The following is a 13,942-nucleotide window of genomic DNA, read 5'->3' as shown; positions in this document are numbered from 1 at the left end:
GTGTATAGGTGGAAGAAAGGTGGGGGTTGATTCTCACAGTCTGGGGTCTGTTTGTCAATAAGTTCTTGATCCATGTGCATGTGAGAGGAGGGAGGCCCATAATGTCCAGTTTAATCATTAGACTGTTTGGACTGATTGTGTTAAAGGCCAAGCTATAATCCACAAAGAGCATCCTAGTGTAGCTCTTCGATTGTTTCAGGTGACGCAAACAGAGAATGTAGATCTATGCTGATGGCGTTCTCTGATCTATTGACCCGGTAGGCGAACTGGTAGGAGTCAAAGTTGGGGGAGAGGCATTCTGATGTATTTAAGAACCAGCCTCTCAAAGCACTACATAATGACATGTGTGAAGACAACACGGTGATAGTCATTGAGGCTAATTAAGGATTTCTTTTTGGGGATGGGAATTATTATCATAGATTTCAACCAAGTGTGGATGACCGCTTGGGCCAGTGAGAGGTTGTAGATCTTGCAGAAGATGCTGGACAGCTGGTGGGCACATGTTCTGAGCACCTCGCCTGGTACTCCTTCCTTGCCAGCATTCTTGCTCGAGTTAACTATCACAACCACACACCTCACATTGAGCTCCTGTATAATAAGTGGAGAGTTACTGAAGCTTGGTGGGGGTTGGAGGAGCACTGGAGCCTCTGAGTGTCATAGAGATGTTTCAAAGCGAGCCAAGACGCTGTTGAACTCCTCTGCCAATGACTCGTTTGTGTCTCCTGATGTCACATTATGGCCTCTGACTTTTGTGAGGCTCTGTAGACCCAGCCACATCTCCTGAAATCTGTTGCTGGTAAAATGGGATTCCATCATTCTTTTGTACTCGTTTTTGGCATTGTTTATCACATTTATTCAATTGAGTTCGAGCCATGCTGTAAACAGCTGTCATCTGACCTGAAAGCACTGTTGTGGACCCTGACGAGTGGATGAACCTGGGTGGTCATCCAGGGTTTCTGATTTGGGGAAAACCCCTGATGATTTTCCCCCCACACACAATTTCCAAACAAAAAAATGTGTTTGCGGTGAAGGTTGCTTGAAACCGCTACTTTGTGTTGGTATCTGAAGTCCAAAAGTTCCTGGCAAGTGTAGCAGTGTAGTGCCAAGGCGTATGTGAGCAAAGTGCCCCCCAAAAACAGGAAAAAATACAAATACCAGCACTGATAGCGAGAGCCATAAACCCGCTGCGTCCATGCGTGCTGCCATCACAGGTAATATTCCATGCAACGATTTGCAAATCATGTTCAATCTATATTTAATTGAGTACACTACAAAGGCAAGCTGTTTAATGTTCTAGTAGATGAACTTTGTTTGTAACAAATAATGGAGAATTTTATGGCTACAACACATTCCAAAAAAGCTAGGACAGGTGGCAAAAAAGACAGACAAAGTTGAGGAATGATCCTCAAACACCTGGAACATTCCACAGGTGAACAGCCTAGTTGGGACCAGATGGGTGCTATGATTGGGTATAAAAGCTGCTCATTTACAAGCAAAGATATGGTGAGGTTTACCTCTTCGAACAAGTACATCAAAATTGTCAAACAGGACAATGTTCCTCAACGTACAAATGGAAAGAATTTAAGGATTTCATCAGCTACGGTCGGTCCATTCAGATAATATGGAGTAATCACTGCATATAAGTAGCAAGACCGAAAACCAACTTTGAATGGCCATGACCTTCGATTCCTCAGGTGGCACAGAATCAAAAAGTGACATCAATGTGTCAAGGATATCACCACATGGGCTCAGGAAGTGTTTAGAAAATCAATATCAATAAATACAGTTTGGCGCTCCATCCGTAAGTGCAACTTAAAACCCGACTAGCAAAGCAAAAGCCATTTATCAACAACACCCAGAAACACTGCCAGTTTCTCTGGGCACAAGCTCATCTAAGATAGATGGCCAGACAAGTTCACATTTGAAATTGGAAAGAAAGAGGAAAAGAACCAGATGGACTGTCAAAGGATGCAAATTTTTAAAAGCTAGGATTTGAGATGGTCTGAGGCTATGTTAATGTCCATTGCATATACAATTTACACATCTGTGAAGGCACCATTAATTCTGAACGGTACATACGGGTTTTGGAGAAACATATGCTGCCATCCAAGCATCATATGGGTGCCTCTATTTAAGCAAGACAACGCCAAAATACTACATTCTGTCCTTGTGACAGTAGCATGGCTTTGTAGTAAAAAGTGCGGGTACTCGACTGGCCTGCCTGCACTCCAGACCATTCTCCCATAGAAAATGTGTGACTCATTTTGAAGCATAAAATATAAAAGCCGAGACCCTGGACTGGTGAACAGCCAAAGTTCTACATTGGGCAAGAATGGGAAAGAATTCCACCTACAAAGCTTCTGCAAAGCTTCATCAATTAGTGTTGTCAGTTGTCAAATGTTTATTGAATGTTGTGGTACTGTATTATGCATGCAGTAACCACAGTTTATCTGTGGCTACTCTTTACTAGGCTTTCTCGAGCTCCACATATACACAATGTAACTTTTTCAGACCGACTTGTACTTTTCCATCAATATGCTCAAGGCAAATAATGCATCCGTTGTACTCTTTTTCGGTATGAAATCACACACTTGCTCGCAAATACTCACTTATGTCCTGAGCCTGTTTTCCACTGCTGTTTCCCATAACTTCGTGTGTCATCAACTTTAGTCCTCTCAAGTTCCCATAGTTCACCCTCTCGATTAAAAATGGGTACTCAGCACACTTTTCCTCAATACCTCAGGCATCTTTTCACCTGCTAGAATTGTGTTGAACGAGCCTGTCAAAAACTCCACAGGCAGCTTAGTTGCTTTCACATCGCCTTTCAATTTGTCCCCTTCTTTATTAACTTCCCACTTACTAATCATTGCCACTTCCTGATCAACCATACTTGGCTCCTGTGCACTTCCTTCTCTCTCATTTTCCTTGTTCATCAACTCCTCAAATTATTCTTTCCATCTATCCAGCACTCTATTGGCAGCAGTCAACACATTTCCAGTTCTACCCTGAAACATCCTAACCTAGAGCATATCCTTACCATTTCTATCCCTCTTTGTGGGTAACCTGTATCGATCCCTTTTCCCTTCTTTTGTGTCCAACCTGGCATACATATCATATGCCTCTTTTTTGGCCTTTCCAAGCTCTACCTTTTCCATATGTCATATCTCATATATTTGTTTGGCAAAGTTTTAAGACCGATGTCCTTCTTGAGGCTTCTTGCTGCCTGAACAATGGAGGAACAGAACATTGTTCACTCAGACTCAATGTTCCTCTCCCGGGAGGTGGGCAAAGTTCTGCCAGAGGTGGGAGTTGAAACTCCTTCTGATAGCACTCTGTTAAATATTTCCTGCAGAGCCTCACAATGTGTTAGGATCTTCCACATTGGACTACCATCTTCCCCAATCATCATAACCAACCAACAGGTGGCTTCTTGTCCGAATATTGCAAGTCCTATGAGAAGACTGCAAAGTTGATCATTGAATTGTGGCTCATTGAGGATCAACCTTTCTCTATTTTCAACCCTTTATTTTAAAAACTAGTTTGGAAAAACAAAATGCTTCACACCTCTAAATGGTTTTAACAATAAATACAATTTTCAAATATGTAACAGATTTTTAGTGAGGAACATGAAGTAGATCTATATGATTTGCATTTGCAGGCCACATAAATTGTCATGGTGGGCCACGAGTTTGACACCTTTGCTAAATTAATCATAAAAGTGTGACTAGTAGTCAGTTTCCATGTCTGCTCTGTCAAGGACGTAAGCTATTTATTTACACATTGCGTGTGGGTGTACGTGCATCAAGATAATCTGATGGCACATTACAAAGTTGAGAAAGCTTTGAAGTTTTTGAGAGTGCAATTATGCCTCCATGTATGTGTGTGACCCCGTTTGACGAAGTAAGACTATTGATGAAAATTTAAAGCAGTGATTCCCAACCACTGTACCATGAGAGTTCTTTTGGTGTGCTGTGTGAAATTATCAAATTTCACTTGACTGATCATAGTTATTTATTACAAATAATGTCTGTCTATGCCAGTGGTATTTACTGTAAGGAAAGACAACAAATAAATGCTCTTCTATGAGATGGTAAAAAGTGTATAATGGACTTTTATATCTTTTTTTCCCCACATTTTTGTTGATGCACTATGAGATTTTTATAATTAAGAAGTATTGTCAGATTATCAGGTTCAGACATTGGTGCGGTCAACAAAGTTCTGTCAGGCTCAGCATTTGAGGACAAAACAGTGAGTTCATTCTAATCCATGTTGGTTGAGGTGCTTTATCATCAACCTGGACCCACCTTTGCACGGTATAACGACATTGCATGTGTTGCACTGAGCCAAGTTGTTGCCTTTTTATGAAGTTGAGCCACACTTTGGAGCAGTGCTGTGTGTGTGTGTGTTTTTGCTCACTGCTGTGTGTCTGTTGCCGCACGCACACGGTCCCTGTGACAATTTTTTTGGCGTGTTCCGCCGCATGGGAGTCATCATATATGAACACCATTTTTTTTTCTTTTTCCAAGTTTGAACAATTCCAGGAGAACTGGAATGTCAGTCCTGGTTCCAATCGATTCTTGATGCCCAACCCTAGTTTTCCAGTGCGCGGCTCACACTAACCTGAGAGAGTTGGACAGCTGTGTCATTAGCTGGTGGTGTGCTCACGGGCGGTGCGGGATGTGAGGCAAAATATGATCTCCAAGCATCACCCTGGGTACAATCCATTGGTTTGTCTGAGATTTTGATAAAATGGTTTCAAACCATAGCTTTTGAAACCACTTTTTTAAAGGAAGTCTTGAGCCCAGTTGATGCATTTATTCAAAACTAAGGAGATTTAATAAAAATGTAACTAAATGTAATTACAGTACATTGCTTTATATGATTGAGAAATGAATTGAAATAGCTACACTACTGTTACATTTTCGAAACTGTAACGTGTTTATTTCACAATTAATTTTCCCAACAATGCATATAATATATTGTACTAAGTAAGTAAAGCATAGATATTGCTGAGCTGACTTGCTTGGTGATGTTTTAATGCCGTTAATCCATCCATCCATTTTCTTCTGTTAATCCGAGGTGGGGTCATTCGGGCATCATCTTAAGAAAGGAAGCACACATTTCCTTCTCCCTTACCACTTCATCCAGCTCTTTTGGTGTGATCCTGAAGCGTTCCCAGGTCAGCTGGGAGACGCAGTCCCTCCTGCATGTCCTGGGTCATCCCCGAGGCCAGTTAGAGTGTAGTGTTAGAGTGTAATCTCTTTGGACAAAACCAGATTTTGCAGATTTACTATGCAGCTGTCCATCTACCGCTTTTCCGGGCCAGGCCGCTGGGGCAGTAGCTTCAGCAGGGATACCCAGACTTCCCTTTCCCAAGCTACTTCATCCAGCTCTTCCGGTGATATCCCAATATGTTCCCAGGCCAGCGTAGGGACATAGTCTCTTCAGCGTCTCCTGGGTCATCCCCGGCGTCTCTTTCCAGTGGGATGTTTCAGGGACACCTCACCAGGGTGGCATCCGGGGGGGATTTGAACAAGATGCCTGAGCCACCTCATCTGGCTCCTCTTTTCAGCATTGGTGACTGTCTGGATATAGTCCAGTTATAAATTTCTTGGGATACACGTTACAGACACCCTCCCCTGGACTACAAATACCACAGCTATTGTAAAGAATGCCATGTGATGTATTCACTTCCTCGGGATTTTAGAAACGAATAATTGCGGTAAAAGACTGCTATTAGCCTTTAACCGCTCTGCTGTTGAAAGCAATTTTACATACTGCATTAATTTGTGGTATGCTGGGTGCTCGTTTGCAGACAAAAAAAAAAACAAACAAAAAAAAACACTACAGAGTTGTCAAAACTGCAGAAAGTCATTGGCCTCCCTTTTCCACCATTACAGGACACTGCCAAGGTCTGTTATCACACTGGTGCCTGGTCCATCAGTGTAGACACTTCTCACCCCAGTCATCACCTTTTCACTCTTTTGCCCTCACGGAGACGATACAGATCAATTAGGTCACACACTACGAGATTCATCAGCAGTTTCTGAATCACCTACATGCATCATAGTCATCAACATGTCAGGGAAAGGAATCTTTTTTTTTTTCTTTTTTAAAATGTGCATTTCTATTGCCTGTGTTGTCTGAACACAAAGATGATTGCACTTATATATATTTTTACCAAAGCACTTTTAGATGTCACGTCATTTTCCGTGTGTTTCCTATGGTTGCTGATGAATGTTGTGATTTGTATGTGGAAGGGGGGCATGTGCATTTTGTTGTATATATACAATGATAAAACAAAAACTTGAAAGTTGAACTTGATGCGGTGGGGCAGCAGCAGCTCAACTCTTAGATCCCCTGGATGACCGGGTTTCTCAGCCTATCTCAAAGCGAGGGCCTGGACACCCTACAGCGGAAACTCAGTTTGTCCACTTGTATCCATGATCTTGTTCTTTCAATCACTACTCACAATTCATGACCATAGGTGAGGGTAGGAACGTAGATCCACCGGTCTAGTCTCACTTTTGGAGTTGCTGATGACCTTAACTATTTTAAATAATTCATCACATCTCACTCTTTCTGTTTGTCTCTCTTTTCTCTCTGTACTTTTTCTGACACACACACACACAAAACCTTCCTTGGTTTTGCCCAGTACCCCTCCTTCTCCTTCTTCATGTCTGAGTATGCGTGAAAACTTCTGAGCCTTCAATTAGAGTGCCTTATTTTGTTTATACTCTCACCTGGTTTGGGGATTTCACTCAGTCTTTTTTTTTTCACTTTCTCACTCCATGATCTTCTAATCATGTTGTGACTCTCAGATTTCACCACCTCCCTCACCCATATTGTTTGTCAGAATATATCCATAAGGAGCTCAAGATTATTCACCCATTTTTGTCCATCATTGGGGTTTCTTTTGAGTATTGGACAAGAGGTTCATCTTAACAAGTTCTTTATCACTTTCTGAGGCCTGATATTGTCACAGCTGTGTTTTTGCAGTCTGATGTGACCGATGAGTTTTACACAATGTGGGTCCCCAGGCCCTGTGCGTGTGTGTGTTGGGGCCAGTGCAGGGCAGTGCCATGGCTGTGCCGTCCCACATCCTGATCGAGGACATGCGAGACAGAAAGAAAGAAACACTGGGAGTCATTGTGTGGAAATGTCTCTCCCTCTCCCACCTCTTCTCCCTCAGTCACACGCCTTTCCTCACTGGGACTCTATTGTCTGTCCATGTTTGTTCTCTTACTTTTGTTTCATTTAATTTTATGGTCAGAACAATTTATTGATGAAAAACAATTTTGTGTTAAAAGAATCAGTATGTACAATCCATCTTTATTCCATTAATGAAATATTTCCTGGCCATTTGTGCCAAACCCAGGATATCACAAAAGTGATAAATATCACTTCTGATGACTTTTCACAATCATACCTAGGGGAAACTTAGACTGTCCAACTAATTTTGCATGTTTTTGGGATGTTGAAAGAAACAGAGTCCCCGGAGGAAACCCGTGCAGGCATGGGGAGAACATACAAACTTCACACGGGCGGTGCCAGGATTTGAACCCCGGTCCTCAGTGTGAGGCTGACGCTCTCCAGTTGCCCCCTCTGTTCCGCTGCTCTGCATTTTAAAATTGGTTTGTGTGTGTGTGTGTGTGTGTGTGTTTGTGTGTGTAGTGCTCTCAACACAAACAGCGACACTTTACCGCCAAGCGGATGGTGTTCCTTTCCTCACGTGATTTTTATTTTTATTTTAACCTGAAACTGTGTTATGTTTCTAAAAAATAAATCCACATAACCGCTGAACCACAAAACGCACCAACAATTCACAAGCAAAAATGTTATACGGTATATATAATAAAGTACGTTTATTTAATCTATAATAAAGTCATGATAAATGCAGCCACAATATCAATAACTGTGTAAATATGATATATTTTTGTATTTAAAAACATGCCTGTTGTTTGTGCATTTGAAAAAGGTGTCAATTGTGGATTTGAAAAACACGTGGAAATAATTCCTCCCACATCCCTAAAACATGCTTTCATTTGAGACTCCAGATTGGCCTGAGGTGTTATTGTTAGTACAACTGCCAGAGTCTCCACGTGCCCTGCGATTTGGCTGGAAACCAATTCAAGATATACCTCTCCTCCTGCTCAAAGATAGATGGATAGGCTCCAGCACTTCCCTGACCCTTGTGAAGAAGGATAAGCGGCTCAGATAATGGATGGAACTCTCCGCATACAGATCTGATATTTACACTTTCAGAATTCATAGCAGTGACCATTACCACTGTATTCTGCATTAATACTTGTCCATAAATCACTTATTTTTATTGAACAATCTTGGAATGGTAATGTTTAGAGTAGACTACTGTACGTATGCACTTTTTTTTCTGATGCGTGAGATCTCAATCAGTTACCGGTAGTTAATTCACTAAAAATAGGTATACATAGTTTCATTGTACAGTGTTAATACAGGACTGATTTTATGATCATCTCCTTTCTCAAGGAAGATGGTTCATCTTGGATCAACAAAACCAAAACAACAGGCTCATCGGCGGATATACACAACAATCCCTTTGTTCTGGTTGGGTTTGATTGTTTTTCCTTCCTTTTCAGATACAACCTTAGAGGGATTTAATGTAACCAGAATAGGCCTAATTGAAGAAAGTGAAGTACATTATTTAGATCCATTTTCTATTACTTTGGATAAACTTGCTGAACATTCCCTACAAATAAGGTAGATTTTCCCAAACTACGTTGCGAGATCAGAAACACGAACACCATCCATTAGTCATTATTTTTCCTTCTGTTTATCAACAGTGACTAAATTAGGCTACCTAATAAGACCTTCACTTCCACTTTTCATTTTGTTTGAAGCCATATACCGAGGGCTAATATACAGCAAAAATAAAAAAGACACATGAAATACTGATTTATGCAGTGGAAAATCTCCATGGTGTGTGAAAGAAAACACAACTGACTGTTGTTGAACCTAAGCATAGCATTTTTGTTTCAAAATCTACTTAACTGAGAGTCCAGTAAATGGTGTTCCTGGTCACTGTGTGTTGGCAGCTGCTTAGCTTGTCTAGCTTTCATAGCTCTCCTATTGATGGTTGAATGGATACAAGATCTGATTCGCAAGGCATCCCAGGAGTGAGGCTTGCAGACAGCCGGTTTTGTGTTCCATTGAATCTGTAGTTGCCAAACAGCCTTGCAATTAGGGATAAGTACAGGACATTATCAACTAGAGACCACAATTCATTTACGTTTTTCTTACATGGAAATCAGTTTGCAACGTAACTGCTCAATCGAGAAGACAGAAAAATGAGTCTGTCGATTTTTAAAATTCTGTTCCAGTTATTTAAAGAATTTATTCGGACAAAAGTCTGATTATATGTCATAAATGTAACTACCTATTTAATCACAAAAGCTAGAAAATATTCCCTGAAAGTGGTGACATTTTATGTTTGTATCAGAGCCTCAGGAAATCCTATGCTACTGAAATCAACCTCAGTCACCTTGTTTAACCTTTTTGGGTATCTTGCTTTCTGTTATTGTGACTGGTGCCCCTCTTCCTGGCTTCTAGCACTAAGGTAGGAGGGGTGGACTAAGTGGAGTGCTCAACATGGTACTTCCTGTCTATTACTTTGCTGACTTCATGAGTTTTGTACTCTGCGTATTTTTCAAGGCTGTGTGTAATTTGGAACTGATTGTCGGTCTATGTGTGCTTTTATTGCCCCGTATTCTGACCTCTGACCTCTAGATAAGGCAATATTTTTAATGGTTCACACGTCTCTCGAGCCATTTTCTCTGGTCCTTTTCTATATTTACCCAAAGCAGCAAAACTGCACACTATTTGTATTTTCATGGCCCATACTTGCTTTTGTAATGAACTCACATTTATGGTAATTTATTTAATGAGGTAAGTGAATGATTCTTTTGCCATGTTATTCCAATACTACTGGCAACATTTTTGGAATTTTGATTTTCACACTTTACAACAACCTGTGTCCTATATCTATTGTATATTTACTTTTATTATTACTTTTTCCAGATGTATGGGCGCTACACCCAGGAGTTGGGGGTGTACGCTAAAGAAGAGGCAGCTCGATTGAGGGAGAGTGGGCAGAGGCGTTCGGTCAGTGAGCGAACCAGAAACTTGGACCTGCTGGAATATGACAAAGGACGCTGTGCCAAATGTCGCAGTAAGTGTTAGAAATAGAACTAATGGTTAATAAATAAGAGATTTTACACATTAGTCCTATATCGAGGATGCTGTATTTATTTATTTTTTTTTAATCCAAGTTCAATGTTGTTTGTTTGAAATTCTGAGCAGTATAAATTTCAGTTTTCCTTCCCGGTGGACATCATTTACTTGTATCTTTTTTGGCTTTCCTCCTAATTAGGGCTGGTCGAAATCCCTTTTTTCAAACTGATACCAGTGCGAGTATTCGTTATTGCAATGAAGTGTAGCACCAACTATTGATGGGGAGGACTTATTCAATTTCATATATTTTTTTTTTTTGTTCCTTAGCAGCACTGCCAAATGTGATGGAATATCCATATTTGGTTATGCAAATCACTGTACGCAGACTTGTTACACCCATGAAACCGTTTTGTTTCAGATATTGGGGGGCAAAGGGGGAATCCAGCGTCTGAGATTCCGACTAGTGTTATAAATGAATCGTGTGCGAAAACACAGAGTCAATTGACATTTTTTTAACTCAGTATTGCAAAGGATACAGAATCTACTAGCAGTTAGAACTGGTAGAATGCCAATTAGTCTGATAGTCCACTGTAATGACCATTGTGCAAAGGGTGTGAAGACTTCAAGGAGTGTATGCAGTTTAAAGTGACTTGTCGAGCGATAGTGTATAAAATTACAAACTCGAGGCAGAAAATTGCAGAAGAATTGTACGTTAGCTGCTAAAGAATTTAATTGCAAGAGGGAAGAAGCTATTAGAAAACCTGGTAGTTTTAGTTTCCATTTTTTGGAAGTAGCTACTAGAGGAAAGGAGCTAGAAAAGCTGGTGGCCAGGATGTGGAGAGTCCGATAGGATCTTGCGTACTCTTGTCCTAGTTTGGATGGCGAGCAAGTCCTCTAGGGTGCCTATGGTGATGCAGACAATCCATTCAGTAGTTTTCATTGCCCGTTACAATCAGTTTGTCCTTTTTTGTGGCAGCCTCAAACCAGACTGTGATGGAGTTACACAGTATTGAGTCGATGGTCGCCGTGTAGAACTGTTTCAGCAGCTCTCTTTGCAGGCCGTGTTTCATCAGAAGCCGCAGGAAATGCAACCTTTGCTGAGCTTTTTTGAGGATGGAGTTGTTTGTTTCCCACTTCAGGTTCTGTGAGACTTTAATTCCCAGGTACTTGAAGGTCTCGACAGTTAACACAAGGCAGTTGGATAGCGTGAGGGGCAGCTATCGCGAAGGATGCCTCCTGAGGTCCACAATCATTTCTACAATCTTAATTGCGTTCATCTCCAGGTTGTGTCAGACTCTCCAGCTCCTCGTCACCGTCTTTGAGTGCAACTGTGGTGTCGTCTGTGAACTTCTGGACTTTGACACCTGGATGGGTTGTGGTGCAGCCTTTTGTGTAGAGTGAGAAGAACAGCAGGGAGAGGACATAACATTGGGATAATATGTGTTGATGAAGTAGTGTCCCCCAGCCTCATGTGCTGATGTGATTTCACATGGTCTACCTGTACTGTGTCTCCAACCTTGAAACCACTGGTTCGTTTGTTCTCCCGTTCATCAGTCCATCAAACATCCGCCATGGAGTGAAACAGGGCTGTGGGCTTGCTCCCATACTGTTTCACATAAATTTTACTGTTTTTTTAAGCAAATTTTAAGCAAACTTTTGTGTTAGTTTGCTTTTGTCACTTGAAACGATCGCATCTGTTTCCATACAAGGTCAACTGCCAAAATTTTCAACAGATCACGTTTTTGCCACAACTCCACAATCTGGAAAGCATCCATCAGTGAGATGCTATTTGCTGATGATGCAGTGTTCGCAGCTCACTCAGAGTTCGAACTACAATCAATGCTCATTCCCCTCACCAAAGCATACAACGAGGTTAGTCTGACCATCAGTCAGCAGAAGACAATGTGCTAAGGCGTTTTGAACCCACTGTCGAAAAGTATCGAAAACCACTCACTCGATCTGGTTCATGAGGTTACATACCGTACCTCGGATCCAATATATCAGCTGTCTTACTCGATAATGCACACGGCAGAAGAATTGGTTTTGCTGCATTGACCTTCAGAAAATGATCACAGAAGGTATGGTTAAATAAAAAATGATCAAGACATGCAAAAATCACTATATCTCTCTCCTGGATTGGCCACGTCCATCGGATGCCTGATGGAAGAATATCAAAAAGATTTTCTGTACAGAGAGTTTGCATCTGGAAAATGAGCTCGAGGTCGGGCCATCTCTGTTTCAAAGATCTATGCAAAACAGACATGAAAACGCTGGGTTTGGATGTGATCAACTGGGAGTAAACTGCAGGTGACCAAAACCGATGGACTCAGAAGAGGAGAGCAGCACCTCTGTGAGTCTGTCGACGCAACGCAATCGTCTCAAAAAATGCATGAAAGAAGATACCACGACCACACACCTATATCTGCAACCGCTGCAATCATGCTTGCTTCGCAGCCACAAACAGTGCTGTCGTAATCCTGTTCTCCGAGCTTAAGGCGTAAAACCATAGTCTTCCAAGACTGACGGATGCCAACAACAGAACATTTAAAATGGTTCCAAATGGTTTTCCATCTTCTCTTAACTTCACGTTTTTGTTTTTCCACACACAGATGCCTCTAATGTTTTCAGGTTTCCTCGCAAACAAGTTTACGCACACGCATCTCTGTAAATAGGAGCCGAGAAGTGCTGTGTGCTAAGAGCCAATAAAGCGAGTATAAAAGTGAGTCGAGGCTCCGTGCTATTACTACTCCTGCCATTGAGCAAAAAAAAAAATCAATGGACAATGATCAAGTCTGTGCACTTGATCCAGAATACAGATGCGGAACTTGATGTGTTGGAGAGGGGACGTGACGCTGATGACAAACCATAACAGTCAAAAAAACATGGACCTTGGAGATGTTCCAGACAGGCTTGTTTCGAAAGATTGGTGTTCATGTTCGCTTTGTGACCTAATGCCAACTGTGGCAAAATGCCAGGGTTGTCGTGAGTTCGAAAAGGTCAAACAAAAAATGGAGAGTATTGGAATGAACTTCGATCACGATCAACGTGTCTGCATAACATAAATACTAGATAATAGATGCGAAGTTGTTTGTTTTGACAAAGATGTGTTACATATCAATTTACTTAGGATCCATGACAGTTTGAAAGGACCACTGGACCACCAAAATCGGTGAATACACATTTCTAACAGTCATGGAATCCTGTGAATGCTATGTGAACTATATGAATGCTATGAGCTATGTCCAAAGTATGGGCGTAGGACTATCTAATGGTTTATTTATATCTGGAATATAAAATGCAAAAAAAAAAACGTATATATCCATCCTTCCATTTCCTTATTTACTTAACCGGACGAGGGTCACAGGAGTGCTGGAGCGTATCCGGGCTGTCAATGGGCTGGAGGCAGGTTACACACACGCAGACACGGGAGAACATACAAACTCCACACACGGAGGTCTGGGATTGAACCAGAAAAAACAAAGGAATTCTATCATCCTTCTAACTTAAATATGTTCTTAGGTCAGTTAGTCACACTTGATACCAAATACACAGTCATATTTTGATTTGAGACCATCTCATGTGATCATGTGACTTAATGGTGGGTAGTGACTTATTTGCATAGGGCCCACTAGATTTGTATTAAAAAAGTAAAATTCCAAGATATAAATTCAACATTTATAAATCGAGAGGTATTAATATAGGCTTGCTGGGTCATTCACCCATCCATGTCCAG

At 41.2% G+C, this 13,942-nt stretch overlaps 1 protein-coding gene across 3 annotated transcripts in view; it reads left to right on the top strand.

Annotated features, from left to right (window-relative positions):
• The window catches only part of LOC133504875 (chloride channel protein 2-like), a 158,091-nt gene that overhangs the window by 23,264 nt on the left and 120,885 nt on the right, over nucleotides 1-13,942 (top strand). For all 3 annotated transcript variants that reach the window (XM_061827577.1, XM_061827578.1, XM_061827576.1), the window contains exon 2: nucleotides 10,057-10,207. In XM_061827577.1, coding sequence (XP_061683561.1) covers nucleotides 10,057-10,207 — 151 coding nt within the window. The remainder of the gene's footprint in view (nucleotides 1-10,056; nucleotides 10,208-13,942) is intronic.

The sequence above is a fragment of the Syngnathoides biaculeatus genome, chromosome 8, assembly GCF_019802595.1.
Source record: "Syngnathoides biaculeatus isolate LvHL_M chromosome 8, ASM1980259v1, whole genome shotgun sequence".
NCBI classification, from domain to species: domain Eukaryota; kingdom Metazoa; phylum Chordata; class Actinopteri; order Syngnathiformes; family Syngnathidae; genus Syngnathoides; species Syngnathoides biaculeatus.
This window is presented reverse-complemented; position numbering and strand designations above follow the sequence as displayed.